The following is a 22,623-nucleotide window of genomic DNA, read 5'->3' on the forward strand; positions in this document are numbered from 1 at the left end:
AATATCATAGGCTTCAGTACATAGAGCATTTATCAAAAAAATCAATATTTTCGTAGGGGTTAACACATAGATTTTAAGAAAATTTTAAAATATGATAATATTGTTTTAATGTATAGTTGCATTTTTCACTAACCTTTGTTGTCTCCGTTTTCCTAAAAAATAACGATTTTATAGTAGTTAGTCCACCAATTTAGAGAGTATTATAAAGTTTTACTAAATTGATTGACAAAAAGTTAAAACGATGTCCATATACTATAAAAAGAATTTTAATGTACATTAATACAAATGTAAAATGCGTTTAGATTGGCTATGCATGTCACCGAGCTGAGGAGACGAAAGCAAATGGCTAGGGTTTTTCTGCCCTAATTTATATTTTTTATAAATATCTTTATCGTCCCCCAAGTTTTAATCATTGCCAAACGACCCCAAACTTTTGATATGTGAACTATAACTCCACCTTTCTCTTTTCATTGAGACTATAAGAACCAAAACTCCAAATTTGCATGCAACAAATAAGTATCTCGTGTGCAATAACACAGAAAAATCCCAGTGAAAGTATTAGAAGAGTGAATTGCCATTTTCAAAACATGATTTTGTTTCTCTCTATTTTTTTGTTGTCACATTGACTATAGTATTGGTAACTTGTCCTTGTGATGGGCGAAAGTAAGAACTTAGATTGTAACTTGTCAATAAGAAAAAGTTATGTTCCATTAGGGTATTTCACATGGATACCCACATTGTAGCCACATAACAAAAGCAAAGATCAAAACCACCTTATGCTAACCCGGACCCAAACCGGCTCGAACCGCATGGTCACCACCAAACAAGGGAAGTAGCAGTCTCTCTCCAAACCCCATTACATACCAATTCTTTTGTGTTTTTAAGATTATCAATTCATCACATAACTTTGAGCATGCAGGTTTTTTCTCAAATATCAAATTCCCAATTGTTTTCTTTTTATGTTTTTTAGGGTCCAACGTTCATGAGAATTGCCTCTCACCGGCTGGCTTATGATGATCCTCCTCCGCCGCCATGCCTCTGAAGGAAGCTTCCTGCTCCTTCATTATAAGAAGATGTCCAAATGGATGGTTCTCTGTCCATCTGGTTAACCGGGTACGCCTGTTGCAACGGCATATAAGGCTCCCTCTCCCATATGTTAAACCGGAGAAACCCGCTCCCCCCTGCCTGATCCGAAGAAGAAGAAGCTGATCCTCTACTGGGCCTCCGTCCAGAGGGGAATACAGGCCCACGAGAGACTACAGGCGAATCAGGTTGTTGGTGTGACTGTGCAGTGGACTGTTGGTAATAGGCTTGAAGAGCTTGCGTTCTGTCTCTTGTCCGAGCGTTGCTTCCCGGAAAAGGCGGTGCCACCGAGCTCCCTGCTCTACCACTTGAACTGCAAAGACCACCACCAATATAAGGCTTTTAATAATTCCACTTTGAAGTCAAGACAGAGAAGATATGTTACCTGTGAGTTTGACCATGATATGATGGACGCATGAACTGCGGCGGTCTTGGTCCGTTGGCTCGGGAAGTCCTTGCAGCAGCTGGTGGCGGAGTGGGCTGAGTTGGACTGCCCACGTTTGGGACAGAAAGGGAGAAGTGCTGTTGCGGTGGAGGTGGAGGGGAGGGATAATCCCAGCCGTGATAGTGTGGATCAACAGGGAAACCATAAGGAGCTGGGACTTCATTGGAAACCGATGAGCCGGTGTTCCAAGTGAAAGTTGAACTCTCTGAAACGCCTCCAGTGGAAGAGGAAGACGAATGAACCGGGCCAATGTAGGTTACGTATGGACATGGGTGACCCGCTGTTGGCGCTGCTGGTTCTGTAAAGTAGCCTTGCTGGCTGAAAAGATCGTGATCTGTACCATTGTGTCAAACTCAAATAGTCAATAAACCAAAATAACAGAAACGATAAATAAACCAATATGACAATGTCTTACATGAACTCGGCGAAAATTCTGCATCACTACAAAGTTTTAAGAGAGATTCATTAGCAAACTAGTATTAAATTACGCAATGATTATTTTGCAATTCGTGTACTTACTCGAAAGAAGGAAGACGCGCTGAACTTCCAAATGGGCACCAGTGAACTCCAAAAGCCTGCAAAGATACATAAACACAGGCATTTTCGACAAGGAACTTAAACAATTAAAAGAATTAATCCTCACCATGGAAGGCAGAGGAGTAAGAAGTAAGAACTTTGGGAGGGATATGGGTTTACCACTTCGGAGTAGCCTCCGATATCAAAAAACTCATCTTCATGAAACCAATCCTCGACATTAAATTCAGGGTGTGAACGGCAACCGTTTGCGTAAAGCCACTGGCCTTTCTCTATTTTCCGACAGTTTGGGCACTGCATCACGCCCTTTGCGTTGAAAGCTGAGCCAATACAATCTAGAAAAAGGCAAACGAAACAGATGTGAAGTTAAACAACTTTAGCTGGAAAATACAATCTATAAGGAAAATAGACAAACTTATAAATTTTAAAACACACACGGATACTCCTTATCTAGACATCCAAGATCGTCAAACAGTGAAACATAGATGAAGAAGCAAAGCCTCATATCAACTTTCAAGTTAACCATTCCCTGGTGAGCTAATAGATGCACCAAACAAGGTGGAGAGTTCAATAAAACAAACTTGGCATTTGTAATGAAACAGCCCTACTCAATGCTATCTGCATAGCCTCACCAAAAAAAAAAGACCAAATCATGATTTTACATAAACCATGAACAGAGTAGTTTCAAAGCTCACCAATGAACAGAGTAGTTTAAAACTTTATAACACACAGATAATCCTATCTATACATCCAAGATTGTCAAACAGTGAACAAAGACTACGAAGCAAAGAGACTCATATGAACTTTTCGAGTTAATCATTCCCTCGTAAAACAACACTAACGAAGAGAGCACATAATGCTAATTACGGCTGAAACACAATGTGGTGAGCTAGTAGATGCATCAAACAAGGAGGAGAGATCAATCACACAAACTTGGCATTAGTAATCAAAGAGTGATCATCAAGCCCTACTCGATGCTATATGCATAACCTCTCAACAAACAATTAGAGCAGGTAATGATTACATCAAGCATGAACCAATTAGTTTCAAAGCTCAATACCCACCAAAGCTCATAACAACCAAAAGGGTCAACATCTAGCCACAAACCAGAACGTAACAGAACAATAATTCACCAAACCGAATCAAACCAAATCATTATTACATAAACCATGAACAGAGTGGTTTCAAAGCTCAATATCCACCAATGATCAACTACAACAAAAAGGGTCACATCACACAGACAATGGTAGCCACAAACCAGAACGTAACAGGATCATAATTCACCAAACCGAATCAAACCAAAAGGCAGATCTAGAAAATTCAAATTCAAAATTAAATGATTTTTTCAGACAAAACTCAAAAGCGGAACATACCAAGATGAAACAGGTGGCCACATTGAAGATTAGCCCACGCTCGATCGCCGTCTTTAGCAACCGTATCAAGACAAATCGAACACGCAGCCGAGCCAAAGCCATCTCCTTCGTCGCGAGGATCTCCTCCATCAGCGGCACCACCTTCGTGGGCCAGATCAGTATCGCCGAAATTGAATTTGTTAAGCTTATTGCCTAAACCCATTACCAAAATCAAATCAAATCTCAAAACCCTTTTTTTTCTCGAGAGCTCGAATCAATCACGACACAATTCAATTCACACAACAAAAAAAAAAAAAAAACTTTCTCCCTCCTCTCAATTCCTTAAGCTTTCAATTTGATTGATTTAAAACAGAATATGAATCTGTGAAGTCACAACCAGAGACCCAGAAGAAGGAAAGCCAAAGAAAAATTTTGAAGTTTTTTTCTTTCTCTCTCGGGTTATGTTTTGTGTGAGGAAAGGAAAGATTGAACGCTGTCCAAATATTCGAAACTTTGGACGGCTCAGATTTATTCTGACGGATTTGCTACTTGACATCACCTTCTTACCTATTTCCTTTTTTTTTTCTCTTTTGTAATGCCACCTTGGTAATTTAACATTCTATTTTTGGTATCAAATTTGATTTTCATCACTTTTGTGTCTTTAACTTTAAATATAAATAAAATAATCATATCTGGATTTGTTTCTTATTCTATTTTGTAAATTAAAGGTTTATTTTTTACAAATTTAAATTACAATGATCACACAATGAAAACATTGATACAAAATAAAGATGAATTTAAAACGAGAGTTAAAACATTGTTATTTTCCTGAGGTTTTACATTTTAGTTGTCTTACTTAAATTTGATAACACTATTTTCCTAAACAGTTCAATTAAATTAAGAGATAGATTTAATTAAGAAAAATAATGTGTTTTTTTAACACTGGATAATTATATTTTCTTAGGAAAACTTGTTTTCAAAGAAATGATAGGCATAAATTCTTAAGGAAGTATAATGTTTCAATCTAGTACAACTGAAATAAACCAATTTTAACTTAATAGATATAAAGAATATGGAATGGTTTAGTTTTACCATATAATTATTATTTAAAATTACATATTCATGGTTTGGTTATAAAACATAAAATTAAATAAAACAACAACAAACATACAATACTATAGTTATATTAAAAAAAAACAATACACTACCTAAAATAAAGTAAAATACTTGTATAAATTACACAATATTGCATGCGTGTGATTACTTGCTTTATAACCTCGAATGTATAATATGCATCAAACCAAAAATCAAATTACTTTCTCAACAATGGCTAAAAAATGTTTTCGAAAAGCAAGTCTACATGAAAACAAACATATATATATATATATATATATATATATATATATATATATCTTAGTAGATACAGTAATAAACTACTAGATAAAATTGGAATTATATATATACTTAGTTTAAAACCTTTTATATTACATGAACAAGGTTCATAATAATATTGCTCATAAGCTGTGCAATCATAAATATTTCTATTCATGTTTGCTTTCAAAAACTTTACGAGACCTCTAAGAATGTGATTGTCCATTGAATAATACCTCTTTGTAAACCTTAACCATGATTGTTTTTCGAAACATATGTTTATTCGTCATGTATAGTTTTAGCTTCGGCTACTTTGGAAAAATTCATTTCTCAGTCATTTTTGTTTTTGTTTTTGCTTTTGCTTTTTCTCCTTTGTAAGCATTCCTAGCAAACTCAACAGATTGAACTATAAGTAGGCAAATGCGACGGACCAAACATTGAGGTTTTATAAACTGGCAAGAACAAAAAAAATTAGTTTGGTTAGCTTCAGATTGTTAGTAGAAACTATTAAATTTGATTTCAATCATTTTCCGTGTATTTAAGTTAAATATGAATATAATAATCTTATGTCGATTTGTTTTTAAGAAAAAATTAAATTAAATATTTTTTAATCAAATTTAAAACATTAATACATAATATAGATGAATTTAAAACGGTAATTAAGACATTGTTATTTTCATGTGGGTTTACATTATGTTTTGCTTTACTTAATTTGATTGCACTATTTTCCATAAAAAGTTAAATTAAATTAAGATATGGATTTAATTGCCAAAAACCATGGCTTAGTATTCCAAAACAAGTAAATAAGGAACTGTTATGATTCGAGAAAGGCAACTTTCTTTTATTGTGCAACTTGAAACTTTCCCTTTTGTTTCAAGGAAAAACAAGAAAATGAAAGAACACTACTACTTGCCTCAGGTAACGTCAATACATGTCACACCATAAATTCTATAAATAGAATCTAATGTGTCTTATCTTCACCAGCAACAAAGTCTTAACAAAACCTAAGTCTCTCTCTCTCTCTCTCATTCTCTCCAAACATGTTGGTTTAACAGGATCTTCTTACAGGTACACCACGATGTTTCTCTAGAATTTGTTGATGTGTATGTGTTAGTGTCAGAAGATAAACTATATTGATCAATCATTCTAGTTGAAACTATATTAATAAATTTATTGTTATGTGACTATTTACTCATCAGTGGGTTGTGAGATTGATTTTATTGGGTATTAATGTTTAGGAACAACCATCATTCGATAAGAAACTAGTCCCTAAGCTGGACTCAGAAAAGCAAGAGATGTTCAAGAAACACATTGAGGGTGCTACCAAGTTTTTGGTGTCAAAGCTCAAAGACTTCCAATTGTAAGCTCTTCTCATCTCTTACCTTTTAGTTAAGTTGCGTTTTCTAACTGGCGACTGAATGTGACAGCTTTGTGGGAGAAGGCATGAACGATGAAGGGAGCTTAGTGTGAGCTAAGTGTTTGCTTAAAACAAGGAGGGAGCCACTAATCCTACTTTTCTCTAAGGAGATCAAGTGTTGGTTATTTCTCTCTTTTCTTTTGTTTATTTACTCTGCAAAGCTACAATATTTTTCTCCCATGAATATTAAGATCGTTTGCATTATGTTTTAATTTTTAACACATTAAATACTTGCATAATATACATACGCTGACACAGATTGATACAAACTGATAAGAAGGTAATGATTTTTTCTCACAAACACAGTTCAACAATAAAAAGATGGTACACCGTATAAAATTCATTTTCTTGTCTCAGAAGAAAAGAAGATGAACACAACTAAATGTATTTCGATAATACATATCCTGATTTGAAAATATGAAAATATCCAAATAGGAATGCAACACTAGTTGAAAGATGAGAGCAAACAAAAATAGAGATTAGGCGTAGTAGTTCAAACTTGCTTTCTTCTTGGCCTGGACTTGGATGATACCTTCATTGAAGTCCTCATGGTTCACCTGACAACACATACAACAATAACAGAGAACCCATGTTTATAAACCAAACAAAACTTGCATCATAAAGAAACGTAAAACCATGTATATTCTTACCTCCGTGGCATCACGACGAAGAGCTAACATGCCAGCCTCTACACATACTGCTTTCAGTTGAGCGCCATTGAAATCATCTGTCGATCTTGCAAGCTCCTCAAAGTTGACGTCTGGGTGTACATTCATCTTCCTCGAGTGAATCTGTATTCATTTAGTTCTGGTTAGTTGAGTAATGTGAGATAAGAGTCATGTTCATAAAATTTGAGAGACAAACCTGCAAGATTCTGGCTCTTGCTTCTTCTGTTGGATGTGGGAACTCAATCTTCCTGTCTAATCGACCAGAACGCATGAGTGCTGGATCCAGAATATCTGCACGGTTAGTGGCTGCAATCACCTGAAAATTTTGGAGAAGTTTGATTGTTACTGCTTCTTTGTGGGACAATATATAGCACAATAAAGAAAGACTCTCACCTTAATACGCTCATCGCTACTGAATCCATCAAGCTGATTGAGCAGCTCCAACATAGTCCTCTGCACTTCCCTGTCTCCACTTACTTCACTGCACTCTCAGCCAAAGAATATAGTCAGTGAGCTGCTAGAAGAACTGAATCAGAAAAAAGATTTATATACCTGTCAAAACGCTTGGTACCAATGGCATCGATTTCATCAATGAAGATGATGCATGGAGCTTTCTCTTTCGCTAGTTGAAAGGCATCACGGACAAGTTTTGCTCCGTCTCCAATAAACATCTGCACACATCCAGACACAACACAATTTTGAAGCTCTGTGGATAAACAGAGAAAGTGTATTGATTGTCACACTGCAATATATTACCTGGACCAATTGAGGACCTGCCAATTTTAGAAAGGTTGCATTGGTCTGTGCTGCACAGGCACGGGCCATTAAAGTTTTACCAGTCCCTGGAGGACCATATAAAAGCACTCCCTTTGGTGGACGAACACCCAGCTTCTCGAAACGCTCCTTGTGCGTCATGGGGAGCACGATTGCCTCTACAAGCTCTTGGATCTGTTTCCCAAAATGAACTCAAATCAGATTCAATACGCAACACACAGAAGCAAAGCAAAGCAAAGCGAATAAACAAACCTGCTTCTCTAGTCCTCCAATGTCATTGTAATCTTCGGTAGGTTTCTCATCGACCTCCATGGCTTTAACCCTAGAGTCATACTCAGACGGCAAGGTGTCCAGAATCAGGTAACTGTCTTTATTAACTCCAACCAAATCACCAGGCTTAAGGCTATCGGGGTCCACCAGACCAACAACTGGTAGAAAGATTGTCTGCAACGCAAAAGTATTTCCTCAGAGAATGTATAAAGAACGCACATGAGAGAACGTATATTGAAGTCTCACCTGTCGTGTAGAGGTTTTCAACACAACGCACTTCCCCTTCCGTTGCGAGTCAAGGTCAATATTAGCACCGTCTTCCTCAGCATCGTCTTCAGGATTCATCTCCAATATCTTAATAACATAACAGTTGTACTTAAAACTCCAAGATCCTAAAAAGCAAACCAAGGAAATGACGACAGAAGCTTTGTTGAGAGTAGTACCTCAACAATGTTGCCAACCAAGTAAGGAAGCTGCTTGTTGAGTTTAATCTTCTCCTGATTCTCCTTTATCTTCTCCTTGTAAGAATCACATTCTAGATTTGTTCTTTGTGCGTCTTCCTACATACACATATCAGCACATATCAATTACCAATGAGCTAAAAATGCAAACTTTCGAGCTAATACTACTAAACCCCCAAACAATTCGAAAGAACGGATTACAAATCACTCAAAACCCTAAACCAGATAGTAAGTAGCAAGACCTTAATCGAATTCTTCTAAGCAACGGTTGAAATTGAATCCAACATTCAGAAGCGCAATCAACCGAAAGGTAGAGATCGATAGAGAGTGAAGGGATCGAACCTTGAGAATTCGAATCTCGTTGTCGAGGAGACGAGTAGCTCTAACGATGTCTTCGGTGGACATGGACGCGAGCTGATCCTCTTCGAAGCTTGACGTGTCTTCTACCATCGGAGTTGCCATCTCAATAGCCTTCTAATCGTCGGAGAGAGAGAGAGAGAGAGAGATCGCCGGAGGAGAGTTTGGGGAGGGGTTCTGAAGAGGCGATTATTCAGAAGAGAGGACGAGAGAAAATAATTAAATATATCTTTTTCTTTTAGGAAAACTTGTTTCGAAGAAACGATAGGCGTAACCTTCTGAAGGAACCAGAGTGTTTCAATCTAGTACAACTGAATAAACCAGTTTTAACTGAATCGTCTGGTTTAGTTATACCAAATAATTATTATTTTAAAATTACATATCCAAGGCATGTACGATAAGACCCTGTACCCTTTCTCTGCAGCGTTCACCACCGTGTCCGTGTATCATTGTACTTCTCAGAGCAGAAAGCAGCTGTTGGTAGAGCAACTTGAGCCAAACTTGGGAACAAAGGAAGCTGGTTCAGCTTCTTAGAGAGAGTAACTCTGGCGAAGAAGCTCAACTAGAGCAACTTCGGTTTTTTTTTTTAATAACCAAACATATATAATTAAATATCAGATGCCAAACTATCAGTTACTAGTGGCAGAGTGTCCAACAAAAGAACAATCACATCATGAATCCCAAACGGACTTTATCAACTAGAAACAACCATACTAAAAACGTTTATACAGTGACCGCCTATTTGTTTAGAGTGTTCTATGCTTTCACAGTTTTTAGAAAAAATCGGAGCAACAATGAAAAAATCAGAGCTCAATCTCTATCTCAAAATTCTTCTCAAGCAGAACCACACCACCATGGCATTTCCATATCTTATTCTACCTTCTTCCCTGAGAGTTCAGATTCAGATTCATCTTCATCCTCATCCTCATCATCAGCTTCAGCTTCAGCTTCAGCTTCAGCTTCATCATCAGCTTCATCCTTTTCTTTACCGATGAGCCTGGATATCTGAAAAAAAAATGAGGGATGCATAAAAAAATCTCAAAATGTATGTTGGGCACAAACCAATGCTAAAGTGACCAGAATAAAAGAATCTGAAGAATACCTCCTTGTATCCTTCAGAAACACGGGTGTTCCTCAGACAGGCTTCGTTGAGATATTCGGTACACTTCTTTGTAGCTTTTGTGATTCGAGTATTCTCAACAATTTCTGAGAGGTAAATAATGATTTTGACCCCAAATCAGTTAAGAAAGAAGCACACAAACAAAAAACAATAAAAGTTTAGATCAATTTGAAATAAATATAAACATTACGCCAGATCATGTAGCCAGTAAATCCAAAAAAGAGTGCTAGGCCAGGTGCGCTAAAGCCACGTATTACAACTGGGTTCTGCAATGTTCGGAACAGACATATTGATCAGAAACATAATAAAAACAAAAGAGAGTTCATGTCGGAATAATTAATTACCCCAGGAATAGGATTAGAAACATAATAAAAACAAAAGAGAGAGTTCATGTCGGAATAATTACATCAGGAGTACGATTCACCATTCCTTTAGCTCCTGGAGAAAAGGGACGCTTCAGCTTCTTTTGATTTGATCAACATACATTAAAAAAAAAAAAACTCAATCCAGTAGATACATCTGAGGAAAGGAATAGATAACTACCATTGTTAAAACTATGTCGCCCAAATGGTTTTCCTCGGCGATAAGACTGCAAACCAAAAATTTATATGTTTTTTCACTGATTGAACAGTAGAATTCAAACGTAAAAAAAAAATAAAAGTTACAAATTGCCTAGACAGTTCTTTGTTAATGGTACACATACTCTTGCATTCCATCTTTTTTCGATCATAGGATAAACTAAGCATAGACATTTCGGATATTGACTGGGTTCGGTTTATTTTGGTTTTCAATCTAAAAATATAGGTTTGATTTAGATGTTTAAGAAATTTGATTCAGTTTGGGTTCGGTTATTTTAATTTTCGATTTAATTTAGGTGACAAAGTTAACTGTTAATATCCAAAATGATTTTAGGTATAATTCGGTTCCAGTTTTTTGATTAATTCATGTTAAAATGTTACAAAATTCAAGTTTCTGATTAAATATGAAAAATTAGATTTTCAGATAAAAGTATCAAATAATTTAGATAATTTTTGATATTTCGAATAAAAATATTTGAGTTAATTTGGTTTATCCTATAAACAAACACAATAAAGCTTTTTATACGATACTCGAAACATAAAAGTATACATTTTTTTGGTATTATACTCGAACGAAATATTCAAAGAAAACATAAAAACGAAGAAACGAAAGAACCAGAACCAGGGACCAGTCGCTAACCAATATCCGGTTCACATCAAACCAAACAACACACTACAAACCACTCAAATCAATCAAGTGGATGAAACTCCAACGGCTTAGTCTCAGTCTTCTCGTCCCTAAAGATCTTTGAGATCCTCTCTGTTGGAACCAAAGGCATGTACGATGAGACCCTGTACCCTTTCTCGGCAGCCATCACCACCGTATCATTGTACTTCTCAGAGCAGAAAGCAGCTGTCGGTACAGCGACCTGAGCCAGCCTCGGGAACAGAGGAAGCTGGTTCAGCTTCTTCCAAGCCGAAACTGCACACTGCTCCGCTTTCGGCTCGTAGCTTGCATACAACTCCTTAGCTGCAGGCTCGTACTTGGTGTATACGGATTTAGCCACCCCAGAAGCGGTTTCCACAACGCCAGCACGTCTAACCTCAGTGGCTAAAGCACGAGCCACGATGGGAGCTATCTGAGCAGCTGAGATGGCTTGTGCAGACACTTGTTTGACCACTGGTGGGACACGGCGGTCAAGCTCACTCACGGACATGTCAACCTGCAAGGGCCCGCTCAACCTGTTAGGCGCCATTGGGCAAACAATTTTTTTTACCTAATAATTATTATTTTTTAAAATAAATTAACAAATGTATTTGATTTTTGTTGAGTATTGGAATTAAATATTTATATTATTACATTTTATAACACTATTTAAATTTAATATATATTTTTTAATAAAAACGAAAAAATTGGAAGTGGGCCCCTATGCTCAGCTCAGCGACTCTGCCACGTCATCATTCCTCTGTTTTCTTCGTATCAGAATAAATAAAAATAACAAGCGAAATTTAAAACTAGGGATTACCTTCTGGTCCATGTATTTAAGAACCTCGACGGGGACGTCATGGTACTTGTGGTAGACAGGACCGACCACAGTCTTGACAGCTCCTTCAACGGATTCAACACCTGGTTTCAAAGGACCAGACTTGTCCTTGGCCTTTGCGTAAATGAGAGCAAAGCGAAGCAATGCTTCAACAGCAGCAGCTTGCACGAACTCCAAATACTTCAACCTCTCTTTCTCCTCCTTTGTCTGAAATTTTCACTTATTGTAATTAACCAACATAGATTAGGTTTCACAATTAAATTCGTTAATCCTAATCTTCTCCACATGCATGATAGTTAATATGAACTACGATCCATAACAATCAAATCCTAGAAAAGATGAACCAGATATTTGAGACGAGAATCGATAAGACGTTCAGATTAAATGATTACCATATCTAGTTTCGGCTGATTGATATCGGTTTGTGCCATGATCGTTCGTATGAAGAGACGACGATTCTTCTTAGAGAGATTTTTTAAGTTGAATTTGACGAACAAAACAATGTGATGGTGATGAGGAATTAGCGTGCTTTAGGTTTGTTTATATAACATGGTTTTGGCACGTGTGAATGCTGTAGACTACGCGTGCACGCGTGTGTTCGGTTTCGTAACCATCCATGTCCTATGGGCGGGCGTTGACGACGTGTGGGTTAAGTAAACATATAAGCTAAGAAAAGAAAAATTATAAACTGTTTTTATATTTGCCGAAAATGGATTATATAATCAAAACTTTATTAAAAGAAGAAGATTCTACATGTGTGTAGAACATAAATTACATAATCGTAACGTGTAGGATTTTCTTGTTTCATAACCGCACATGTTTATAATGTGCATCAAAACAAAAGTTGTATTGCTTTCTCTACAATGACTAAGAAAAATGTTACTGAAGAGCATGCAAGTATACATGAAATGTTACTGAAGAGCATGTTAGTAGATACAAAAATAAACCACTAGATAAAATTATAAAACGAGGAATACATATATACTAAGCTTTGAAACCATCCGATCTTTAATGAGATTTTTGTGAATATAAAATAGATATTATATTATATTGTTACAAAAAAAAAAAAAAAAAAAAATAGATATTATATATGTCTCAGTCAATTTGGAGAAACAGATCAGACTTTGTTTTGTAAACATGTTGATGAACCATCAATCCTAAAAATATGGAAGCATCATTAAGATGTAGATAACAAATACATATATGAATGTGTTGAGCTACTTACTATAAGAAATGCGTTGTTCCATTTTTTCTGACCCGTCTCTCCGACATATGTATAGTAGCGTACTTGAGGTTTGGTTTGCATGATAGAGTAACGGGTCGCTTCACACAGGTTTACCTGCTTGTTTCTCTCGGGGGTGTGTGTATCTCAGTAATAACCTACCAGTCCAAAAAAACTATATCATGCATGTTTCACTGTTCAGAAATGTTAATCTTCGTGTATTTAACTTTGTTTGTGATTGCGACAACAAGTAATAAAGTGAAAAAACGGATTTAGGGCGTCACACGAACTCTTAAACACGAGATACCGACTTGATTAAGTGATCAACGAAGCCCATAATATGGATAAAAGGCCCAATAGAACATACAACCGATAATTTACGCATGTTCGTGAGTGGTCGCACCGCTTGTCCCTCCAATGAGCCGGCCCTGGTGATACATATGCACCAAGCACCATAGGGGTTATTAACACTGCCAATGTAGAATATGAGCAAAAGACTAAAACATGATTCAAACAAAAGCACCATAGGGTTTATTGTGTGTACTTGACATTTGCATGCCAAATTGCTAATTACGCATATTTTCATGTTTATAAAAAAAAAATATATATTTTCATGTTTATGCATTCGTAATCTGGTTAATCTTCGCCTATGGAAAGCCTCAACGTTTATAAAAGTATCCAACTATGGATACTAATTGTAATGAAAATCCAAAGAACAATGAACTACAGAGAAACGAAGTTTCCAAGAAGATAAATAATACAATATGAATTGAGGAAAATGATTTGAATTCAGCGTGTTAGGCTGTGATGGTCCCATCATTACATTATTAGCAACATGCCACCAACAACTATTAAAGGAATTCATTTCTGTTTCCAGACTATACATAATTAATCATACAGTCGACATATAAATCCTCTATTCCAGAACTCAGATTCAAAATTTTAATTTTTAAATGTCACAACACAATACTACGCGCAGATCTCAATAACTTCTTGGACTAATAACTATCTTTAATCTAAGCAACTTTGAATCATTTATTTATATGAACAAGAACAACCAAACAATAAGCATTTTGTTCCAAAACAAAGACTATAGTCTCCATTGTGTATAATCAAACTCATATTATATATATCCCGGAAAATAAATTAAAAGAACAAATAAATCGAAACACAAACGGCAAAATAAGAATTTAAATTACTTTATTCTTCAACGTCTGCACCTTGTGATGGTGCTGCATCCACGGCGGTAAGGATTCGCCTGAGCGCCACGCTGGCAGTTGTAGTACGAAGCTCCACGGCGCGAGCAAGGCACACTGTTCTTCCTCATCGCACCGTAGCTAACATACTTCTTCTGCGCTAAAATGCGCCTGCTGATATCGGAGTCGAACTCCATCTCCTCTTCCTCAGCTATACACTCAGCGATGGATCCTTTGCATCCTGAGAAGAGTGAAGAAGATCCTGTCCGTACGAAGTCAAGCGAGCCTCCGAAGTCGCCGACGCTTGCGTTGACGGCTGAGATTACGATCGCGAGGATGGCTATGACGGCGTAGATCGCCCGAGAGTTCATCGTCTTTCTTTAACTAAACCTTCTGGATAAATCAGAGGCTTTACAGAGTTCTTTAGTCGTCTGTTTTGTTTTCCTCTCTCTCTGTCTGAAACTTGATTCTGTGCTTAGCTGAAGACAACAAGTTAAGCATTGCTGTCTAGGTTCTTATAACATGAGAAATTTATTACAACAGGCTTCTGTGTGGGTATATTAACGAAAATGCCATTTATTTATTTATTTTTTAAGAACAGGTACGCGTTTTTTCTTTTGTTTATTACTCATGAAAATGATTTATACGCAATTGTCGCATATGCTTTGTATTAATAAAATCATAAATTACAGTCTCTCTAGGCTTTGAAATATTCGCTGGCTTAATCTCAAGCTTCCATAGATATGTTTTCGTGCACCCATGACTTGTCTAGTTAATTAGGACGGCTTCAACATAAAATCTGAAAATTACAATTTGGTTCCATTGCAACATTTAACATCATTTTTTTAACAAATAATATGCATTTAACAATAGAAACTTGGGTCTTGAATGGACAAATTATTTGTTATGCACAGTGTTATTACAAGTTTCAAGTAACCCTCACAAATGTTTAATTTATTTTGCATCAGAGAGCCGAAAAGCTAGATAATGCCTTTTACGTAATTAATGGGCATCGCTAGGCAGCAGATGGTTGACCGGTTTGTCCTTTTCATTATCGCTCTATCGGCCAAGATGCAACTTGGTCTTGCAAGTAAAAAAAGCCTATGTGAGTGAAGAAGACATGTAAACCACTCTTTAAAAAATATTGTCACAGATTATTTTTTATACACTTCGCCATTCATGTGTAGCACTATTTCTAGGTGATCATTTTTCTTATGAAATGAAAGGTAATCAATGTGTGTGAGTCAGAGACCGTTAAATGATCCAGAACTCTCACCCTTTCTGCAGAATGTATTATATAAACATTCTTATCACATAAATTTATGTAAGAACGTTAAAGAATGGTATGGAGAATCTTTACCCAATACCAAACTCATTTATCAAATGAGAGAACAACGGCTAGCTTGTCTTTTTATTAGGCCACTATTATCTATCTTTTCCCCTCCACGTCGATGGCGCGTAACATGCGCCGAAACCGTTAAGAACAAAAAGTGGGTCCAAGTCGCAGATCACCAAGGCCGGCGCTTACGCGTTACCAAGTTTATCCCAAGAGCCAACTGGCCCATTTAACCCAAATTTTATAATCTAATGCTGACAATAAACATTTTGCTTTTATTCGATTGCGTTTTCAAATATTTTTGATAGATTACTAACAAATCATATGGTTATTATTTTATTTTATTTCAAAATATGGTTGTTAAAACATTTATAAAGTAGTAATGATTAGAAATGACACGACACATTTTTATACTTTTTGTTTTGGAGAAACATAACACAGGATAGATAGAAACTTATCATACGTAATAATTGATGGAATCGTCTAATTAAGCAAGGAGAAAATGTGATGCAGAGGTAATGCTCCTAAAACAAAGATTCCATGATTACATTTTGTTTCTTTGGATTTGTTGGCCATCTTTTACTTATCTAAGCGTATAAAGAGAGAGATAGTGGTGGGTACCTTTTAAAATGAGATGAGTTACAAGGGGAAGAGACTTTTGAGTTAATAATCATCATTATGAGGTGGCGTCGCCTCAACACCGTCGTCCTCGTCCTCGTCTTCATCCTCACTTGCGTCTACCCAATTACTAGGATGACGCTGGGAGAAGCTTTGGTTGTTCTCAGCTCGTACTGAGGAACAAGTGACAGAGAGATAAATACTTTTTTCGGATAAGTAACAAAGACAAGGCTGTAGAATTGTTTTTCTGAAGGTACCTCGAGATCCTTCCGCGTGATCCATCTGTGTGGGACGTTGGCTGACAAAAAGTCAAAGATAACAAAGCATATACTGAAAGAAGAACATCCACTCTAGATATGGCTAAGAAGTGCACCTTAGAAGTCAATTGCAACTACACAATTAGATATTAGCCAAGCGGTTATGGACTATGACTTAATGGTTAACAGCTAAGCAGGCCAAGAAGTGTATTGTGATAGAGATGTAATGTGAAGGATACGAGTTAGAAGGTCCGGGAGCATTGTCTCCAGCTGGTGCTCCACCTTTTGATATGTCCATCTCTCTGATTCTTTGGATATTCACGTCTTGTTGTCCCTGAGCCTGTGGCCTCTCTTCAGAACCGCTAATGCTCTTAGTGCCAGTTCCTTAAGGCATCGATGTTACTAAGGTGTTAGTTATCAGACAAAATGACGAATACAAAATAATCACAGCCATTAGATTAATTACTACCTGAAAGTTCAGACCAAACTCGTGTGTGATCAGATGGTTGCTCAAATGCACTCTGTCTAGACCGTTCTTGAGGCTCTGATCCCACTTGCTCGGCAGCATTGCCGCCTGTGGAGTTCGCTGCTTCCGGAGGTCCTGGAGGAACCCCTTCCTGAAGCTGAGACACAAGCATCGTCGCGAGAACGAGTGTGGCATCAAAAGTTGAGCTTGACCCATCACCCAACCCAAATTTTGGAGCCATCAGTATTGGCCTGGCAACAAATTACATGGCTCATTTAGCTAACATATTTGAGAAGCACATGCACTTGTTAAGACTATAACCATTTTTAGAAGTATTTTCCAGAATCTATTTGCTCTTAAACTTATTAAGCGAGATAGATAAGATGGGAAAGAGATGGTTCTTACTCGCCAGCTTTTTCGAAAAATAGATGAATGTCGGCTTCACAACCCTCACAGAATGAAAGAAAGGCCTGAAATTTATTGAAGACAATTCTTCATAAACACAAAGAAAGTTGGATAAAATTCAAACCAGGCTTCAGGTGGAGGAAGGTTATACCTTTAGTTCCTTCAAAGAAAATGTGATGTCAATAGGATCACCTGCGTGAGTATACTGCAAAAATTCTTCTGATGGATCTATCCATAGCTTAGTATGTAACAAAGAGTCACCATCTGCGTTTGAAAAATTATTAGCAGCCTTACATTAAGAGCCTGACTAATCCAATCTTTGCATTATTTCATAGTCATAACCTTTGGTCGGATCCACATAGCTCTGGAACTCAACAGCTTTCCCACCTATTTCACTAGCAGCATCAGAGGGAAAAGAAGTTTGGTCTGTAGCGATTATTGTAATCTCTTGGAGGGATGACTGGAAGTTTCCAAGCAACTTGCTCAGATTCCGAGGATGCACAACCAAACTACTCGGAAACCTACTCCTGTCAAGCGATAGATGCTGTATATCTGGTTCCACATTGCAAGTAATCCAATATGTTTTCTTCATACCTGCACATAATAGAGAAACATTGAAATAAGGCTCCAAACGAACTAACATCATAATCATAGTCTTTAACGTAATCTGTAAACAATTAGAACGTTACTTAACAAGTAGAGGTCCCAATAAACATTTACAAATTAGATAATGCTACTTTTATCTAATAAACATGTGTAAAAAACTAAGGACTGTACCACTGTAACATTCCAATGCCCACTTGACCTTAGACGCGTCATGATCTGGCAACTGCACAGTCATATGATCAATGCTAGCGACAGGGGTCCTAAGAACAGAACAAACAGCCTGGAGAAAAGTGATATCTTAGACCACCAAAGAACTCATTCGTCTCCATCCAAAAAACCTTCATGATAAATAAGTAAAGTACCTTCAAAAGGACGCTGAAATGAGCTTGAGGACCTTGAACAGCATAAGCATCAAAGAAACTCGACTCGAATGTGATGGACTGATACGCAGAACGCGAAGCGTTCAAAGTGTGCAATCCCAACTGCATAATCAAACAAAATTAGTCTCAATCCGAGAATTTATAAACAATCAATATTAGCCGGTTTACATTGGTTCATTGTACATGTAATTTTAATCATGGTTTAGTACTTTACTTTATATACTTGTAAATGACTCATTTGGTAACTAACTAGATTGAATAATATCATCTTTTACATTTACAAGTATATAAAGTAAAGTACTAAACCGGACTAAACCATGATTAAATTACATGTACACTAAACCAATCTAAACCGGCTAATAATCAAACCTATTCAGCTTAACTCTCTACCTCGACCTCACTTATCCCAATTGTAACCCTAACCGTCTGTACTAATTTACGAAATTGCAACTTATAGTCAAATCAAATTGCAAAATCCTCACTAATTAGTCTAAATTAGAGTTGCGATCGAACGAAAAGCGAATAAAACGAATAGGGAAGAGACAGGTGCGGATCTGGGGGCACCTGTGTAGGGGAAGCTTGAACGACGAGCTCGTTGCCGACGCGAGCGAGGCAGATTATGGATCTAGCGAAGGTCTTGAGCGCGTTGCCGCTTATACTAAACTCCATCTCCTCTCTTTCTCTCTCTCTGCCCGTGAAGAAAATCAATTTTGGCTCAGTGATTTTATGGCGGGATTGACATGGAAGCCTGAAAGCTGCGGCGAAGCGCGAAAATATATTAACAACAAAAACAAACAGTAAATTATTTATAATGGGCCTATGTTAATGGATATGGGCTTGTAACGGAAAACTTTAATTAGGCCCGTTTATGGATAGTGGCACCATTGTTTGGTGAGCATTCTTAACTAGCATTTATTAAAAGAAAAGGGACAGATTCTATCAGTTGCGTACGCGTGAGTCGTGACAGAGACAAATCTCGAAATTGTACTGTAAACCTTTATCCCCAATCACGTCTCCTAAAATCGGCAGTTATTTAATTTCAGTTTTTCTTCTGTAAAAACAAAAAGGTGATAAACTCATTATTTAATGAGGAGAAGTCATCACAAGTTGAGGTCAAGTTGGTCCGAGAGAGAGAAAGCAGATCTAGAATCGGGTCCGGTGGGCGGCCGGCGCGTGAGCGTGCGTGCCGTCACCGGAGCCCCTCAAGCCACCGTTACAGCTCTCGATCTTCACTTTGTTCTCGTCTCCTCTCTCCTCCGCCTTTCCTGAGTTCTGGAACAAGGCCGCCGGTGGCGGATCTGTCTCTGGCGTAAAGGCGCGGTTGTGTTGTGGAAGGCGCGGTGAAGTTCTTTGTTCGGCTTTTTGGTTTTGCCTCCGGGAGGCAGATGCTCCCCTAGCTCTGTCGACGCCGGTTCCTGTCCCCGCGAGGTGGAGGCTTCATCAGCTCTGCCGTCGTCGGTCTAAGTCACGGGGGGTGAAGGCGTTCCATGCCTTGCCTCGCCGTCTGTTTGTTTTTCCCTAGTTCCGTTTTAGGGTTAGTCTGTTTTTTTTCCTTTTAGTCTTTTCGCTTTGAGTTTGGGTTGGATTGGGGGCGACGACGTCAGAGGACGATCGAAGCTCGACCATGGTTAACGGTGATGGTTTCGCGTGAAGCCTTCCTCTCGGTGATTGTCATGAATGGTTTCGGATGAGATCTCGCACAGTCGATTGATTCTCTCCGCCTTTGGGTTCACTCGAGTTGAAGACGTTTGCGGTGGTGATGGTGTGGGTCTCTGAGTTCCGGTGGATCCAGGTGAATCGTCGGTTGATTACCCGGTGTTGTTTCGAAGCGAGGGCGTCGTCGGAGCCGTAGCGTTTGTCCGCGCGGCGGCGGAGCCTCTCGTCTCCTAGGGTTTTCTTTGTTTGGGCCTTGGGCCCGGAATTGTGTTGTATTTTTTTGGGCCGTCTTTCATGGCCGTTTGTATGTTGGACTTGGGGTTTAGGCCCGTTAATCAAATTTCTAATCGACGGAAAAAAAAAAAAGATAAACTCATTATTTTATTATTGTTTTTTCTCTCAAATGGAATCTTCAACCTCTATAGCAACCATGTGATATATGTATATCCGAGTCCGACAAGTCATGGGTTAGTATATTTGTATTTAAATTTTTGTTTGTTTCTCTGAAATGTTTCTTTACTTTATTCTCAAGACAAAGTAGGTACAAACAACTCTCTGTAAATATGGATTTCTTTTTATTTTATTACTAAATATAGATAGAACATAGATTGTGTGATAAACTCTTTTGAAATGACTCTGTTAAATGCTGACAAAAAGTTGTAACTTTCCGCTATCAACTTTTAATTATGACAAAAAGTTAGATACTTTTTGTAAAATCATCCCCAAATCATGGTTTCACAAGTCACACTGGTGTTCTCGATACGTTGACTTTAAAATCTTTTGACTTCTAAATTCGTTTAGTTTATTTGATTGATAAGTAACACCCACATTTTGAAAAAATTGTAATAATTCACGTTATCATTGCGTGATCTACGGTACCGTGACCGCGTAGGATGAATGTATCGTCGATTTAGTTCTTATGCTACATAACATAGATATATGTTTGTTAGAGAATCACGTAGCCGAATATACTTATGATACATATATATAGCTGCTAATTTATTATGACCAGGAATATATTTTCATTAAATTGATGTTATATTTCTGGTTTATAATATAGTGTTTTCAGTTGTTGGTCCCATTCTCTTTTTATATTTTAATCTTGAATAAAATATACAGTTGCATTGTTTATCAGCGATCGACCGTCTCAAGTGATATACTTTTATACCATGAAATACGGATCTAATAAAGGTTATTTTGACTTAATGCAAGTTCAATGTAAATATTTTTGTGATAAAATAATATATATATATATTTTGAGGTTTGTATATGTTGACGAAAGAGAACCGGGTTTGTATAATATTCGTCGGAAAGTCGGAAAAAGTATGTATACTATTCCAATAATAACAAATTATTGTATATACGTTGAATATCATTCAAGACAAGTCCATCCAGCTTTTGGCCCCACGTAGGTCAAAGTTGCTGACACAAAGTAGTTAACTGAACCAAATAATAAAAGTGAAAACAATTGGTAACAAACATGGTGTAGAAATTGATCTCAGTTTCAATCTCAATAGTTAAATAATAGGATCTACTACGAATAATTATTTTCCCATGTTAGACGTCTATCATTGAAGTGATGAGAGATTGGACTGAAACACAATTCTCAGAATCTTAACCTCTTAGCAGATAATTTTTTAAGAAAGTAAATACATTTTTCCAATGTTTATTTCCTAGGACACACATGTCATGCGATATGTTAGATACCAAGCAATCAGCTATCTTACTTTGATCATTATTTAAAACTATTCTTAAAAGCGCAATCAAAAGTTACCTTTCTAAAAGCCCTTCATTATGTTAAACTAATATTAGAACATCCCAAAGGAAATCAACATCATATCCTACCAAACAATCTTTCACACCTACATTGTGAAACTATGAAGTAACCATCTCACTTTGGGAAGCTTTAGAATGCGACTAAAGATAGAGAAGTTTGCATAGAATAATTGTTTCAACTATATTTCGTCACCACCCACCTATTGGTCTGTTATACCAGAACCCAATTAAAGTTCTTAGTTTTTTCATTCATCAGAAGCTTCGGAAACAGAAACCGTAAGAATAAATGTAAGATTATCATACATACGGGTGAATTATTTATATTCTCTTACTGTCTCTGCAGTAAGATATCAATCTTTCATACAGGACTGAGAGAGCCAGAGAGGATGTGACCAAACGAGACACAGTAATATCTTATAATAGACTCTATGATAACTATCTTGTTTCTACACAGAAAATTATATTCTCATTTAAATATATTACATATTGTAACAATAATTTTCATATCTTAAGTTTGACCTGGAAGGCCAAGTTACACATTCTGTCACACTAAACCATCACAGCAAACAGCTTTCAAAGAGTCATTAAAAACCCCCTAAATAACTAACGAGAAAAACATATGAATGTAATTAGGTATGTGTAAGAAAAACATGTGAATGTAATTAGGTATGCGTATACAAATTCAGATTCTTTTTATGAAAAATACAGATTCCTATACAACACAAGAATAAATTCTATACAATAAATACAAATAAATTTTTATTGTATTTGCCTCATAAAACAATGGTGGG

At 37.0% G+C, this 22,623-nt stretch overlaps 6 protein-coding genes and 1 long non-coding RNA gene across 9 annotated transcripts; 1 reads left to right on the forward strand and 6 right to left on the reverse strand.

The window, feature by feature from the left end:
- Positions 1-668: 668 nt before the first annotated feature.
- On the reverse strand, positions 669-3,879 carry LOC103870813 (E3 ubiquitin-protein ligase RFI2). The gene is made up of 6 exons (XM_009148978.3): positions 3,436-3,879; positions 2,225-2,397; positions 2,048-2,103; positions 1,944-1,969; positions 1,469-1,862; positions 669-1,396 (listed from the first exon to the last, which is right to left on the reverse strand). The coding sequence occupies exons 1-6, from the start codon at positions 3,635-3,637 to the stop codon at positions 1,009-1,011; spliced, it is 1,239 nt and encodes a 412-aa protein (XP_009147226.1). The 5' UTR covers positions 3,638-3,879; the 3' UTR covers positions 669-1,008.
- Positions 3,880-4,188: 309 nt separating this feature from the next.
- Positions 4,189-6,682, forward strand: LOC103870814. The gene is made up of 2 exons (XR_004458413.1): positions 4,189-6,145; positions 6,213-6,682. It is a non-coding gene; the product is annotated as an uncharacterized LOC103870814 (long non-coding RNA).
- Positions 6,466-8,976, reverse strand: LOC103870815 (26S proteasome regulatory subunit 6A homolog). The gene is made up of 10 exons (XM_009148979.3): positions 8,718-8,976; positions 8,358-8,474; positions 8,161-8,268; positions 7,897-8,088; positions 7,627-7,818; positions 7,423-7,541; positions 7,264-7,351; positions 7,067-7,186; positions 6,853-6,993; positions 6,466-6,759 (listed from the first exon to the last, which is right to left on the reverse strand). The coding sequence occupies exons 1-10, from the start codon at positions 8,835-8,837 to the stop codon at positions 6,682-6,684; spliced, it is 1,275 nt and encodes a 424-aa protein (XP_009147227.1). The 5' UTR covers positions 8,838-8,976; the 3' UTR covers positions 6,466-6,681.
- A 266-nt stretch (positions 8,977-9,242) lies between these two features.
- LOC103870816 lies at positions 9,243-10,677 on the reverse strand. Its single transcript, XM_009148980.3, has 4 exons — positions 10,259-10,677; positions 10,043-10,118; positions 9,835-9,938; positions 9,243-9,737 (listed from the first exon to the last, which is right to left on the reverse strand). The coding sequence occupies exons 1-4, from the start codon at positions 10,277-10,279 to the stop codon at positions 9,603-9,605; spliced, it is 336 nt and encodes a 111-aa protein (XP_009147228.1). The 5' UTR covers positions 10,280-10,677; the 3' UTR covers positions 9,243-9,602.
- Positions 10,678-10,928: 251 nt separating this feature from the next.
- On the reverse strand, positions 10,929-13,525 carry LOC103870817 (REF/SRPP-like protein At3g05500). The gene is made up of 3 exons (XM_009148982.3): positions 12,307-13,525; positions 11,897-12,121; positions 10,929-11,593 (listed from the first exon to the last, which is right to left on the reverse strand). The coding sequence occupies exons 1-3, from the start codon at positions 12,343-12,345 to the stop codon at positions 11,120-11,122; spliced, it is 738 nt and encodes a 245-aa protein (XP_009147230.1). The 5' UTR covers positions 12,346-13,525; the 3' UTR covers positions 10,929-11,119.
- A 621-nt stretch (positions 13,526-14,146) lies between these two features.
- On the reverse strand, positions 14,147-14,937 carry LOC103870818 (protein RALF-like 22). Its single transcript, XM_009148983.3, has one exon. The coding sequence runs from the start codon at positions 14,701-14,703 to the stop codon at positions 14,344-14,346; it is 360 nt and encodes a 119-aa protein (XP_009147231.2). The 5' UTR covers positions 14,704-14,937; the 3' UTR covers positions 14,147-14,343.
- A 195-nt stretch (positions 14,938-15,132) lies between these two features.
- LOC103870819 (cell cycle checkpoint control protein RAD9A) lies at positions 15,133-19,289 on the reverse strand. Of its 3 annotated transcripts, none has more exons than XM_009148985.3 (11): positions 18,965-19,289; positions 18,383-18,502; positions 18,192-18,300; positions 17,757-18,008; positions 17,566-17,678; positions 17,415-17,479; positions 17,013-17,260; positions 16,783-16,927; positions 16,544-16,584; positions 16,290-16,459; positions 15,133-15,415 (listed from the first exon to the last, which is right to left on the reverse strand). In XM_009148985.3, the coding sequence occupies exons 1-10, from the start codon at positions 19,067-19,069 to the stop codon at positions 16,332-16,334; spliced, it is 1,326 nt and encodes a 441-aa protein (XP_009147233.1). In that variant the 5' UTR covers positions 19,070-19,289; the 3' UTR covers positions 15,133-15,415; positions 16,290-16,331. The 3 variants fall into 3 exon arrangements, with proteins under 3 accessions (XP_009147233.1, XP_009147234.1, XP_009147232.1); XM_009148986.3 differs by having other exon boundaries at positions 15,133-15,433; XM_009148984.2 differs by lacking the exon at positions 15,133-15,415 and having other exon boundaries at positions 16,089-16,459.
- Between the last annotated feature and the right edge of the window lie 3,334 nt (positions 19,290-22,623).

Source organism: Brassica rapa, chromosome A05 (assembly GCF_000309985.2).
Source record: "Brassica rapa cultivar Chiifu-401-42 chromosome A05, CAAS_Brap_v3.01, whole genome shotgun sequence".
In the NCBI taxonomy this organism is placed as follows: Eukaryota; Viridiplantae; Streptophyta; class Magnoliopsida; order Brassicales; family Brassicaceae; genus Brassica; species Brassica rapa.

What these genes read in the sequence shown, in the direction of transcription:
- LOC103870813 (XM_009148978.3), bottom strand. Translation starts at nt 3,637, where the DNA reads ATGGGTTTAGGCAATAAGCTTAACAAATTCAATTTCGGCGATACTGAT. An exon ending in GCGCGTCTTCCTTCTTTCGA is followed by an intron (nt 1,970 to 2,047) that starts GTAAGTACACGA and finishes AAAACTTTGTAG; the next exon opens with TGATGCAGAATTTTCGCCGA. An exon ending in AGAATTTTCGCCGAGTTCAT is followed by an intron (nt 1,863 to 1,943) that starts GTAAGACATTGT and finishes ACAATGGTACAG; the next exon opens with ATCACGATCTTTTCAGCCAG.
- LOC103870815 (XM_009148979.3), bottom strand. Translation starts at nt 8,837, where the DNA reads ATGGCAACTCCGATGGTAGAAGACACGTCAAGCTTCGAAGAGGATCAG. An exon ending in ACGAGATTCGAATTCTCAAG is followed by an intron (nt 8,475 to 8,717) that starts GTTCGATCCCTT and finishes ATGTGTATGTAG; the next exon opens with GAAGACGCACAAAGAACAAA. An exon ending in TGGTTGGCAACATTGTTGAG is followed by an intron (nt 8,269 to 8,357) that starts GTACTACTCTCA and finishes TATGTTATTAAG; the next exon opens with ATATTGGAGATGAATCCTGA.
- LOC103870816 (XM_009148980.3), bottom strand. Translation starts at nt 10,279, where the DNA reads ATGGTGAATCGTACTCCTGAT. An exon ending in TGGTGAATCGTACTCCTGAT is followed by an intron (nt 10,119 to 10,258) that starts GTAATTATTCCG and finishes CGAACATTGCAG; the next exon opens with AACCCAGTTGTAATACGTGG. An exon ending in TACTGGCTACATGATCTGGC is followed by an intron (nt 9,939 to 10,042) that starts GTAATGTTTATA and finishes TTTACCTCTCAG; the next exon opens with AAATTGTTGAGAATACTCGA.
- LOC103870817 (XM_009148982.3), bottom strand. Translation starts at nt 12,345, where the DNA reads ATGGCACAAACCGATATCAATCAGCCGAAACTAGATATG. An exon ending in ATCAGCCGAAACTAGATATG is followed by an intron (nt 12,122 to 12,306) that starts GTAATCATTTAA and finishes TGAAAATTTCAG; the next exon opens with ACAAAGGAGGAGAAAGAGAG. An exon ending in TTAAATACATGGACCAGAAG is followed by an intron (nt 11,594 to 11,896) that starts GTAATCCCTAGT and finishes GGGCCCTTGCAG; the next exon opens with GTTGACATGTCCGTGAGTGA.
- LOC103870818 (XM_009148983.3), bottom strand. Translation starts at nt 14,703, where the DNA reads ATGAACTCTCGGGCGATCTACGCCGTCATAGCCATCCTCGCGATCGTA.
- LOC103870819 (XM_009148985.3), bottom strand. Translation starts at nt 19,069, where the DNA reads ATGGAGTTTAGTATAAGCGGCAACGCGCTCAAGACCTTCGCTAGATCC. An exon ending in ATTTCAGCGTCCTTTTGAAG is followed by an intron (nt 18,301 to 18,382) that starts GTACTTTACTTA and finishes ACTTTTCTCCAG; the next exon opens with GCTGTTTGTTCTGTTCTTAG. An exon ending in TTTTTCGAAAAAGCTGGCGA is followed by an intron (nt 17,261 to 17,414) that starts GTAAGAACCATC and finishes ATTTGTTGCCAG; the next exon opens with GCCAATACTGATGGCTCCAA.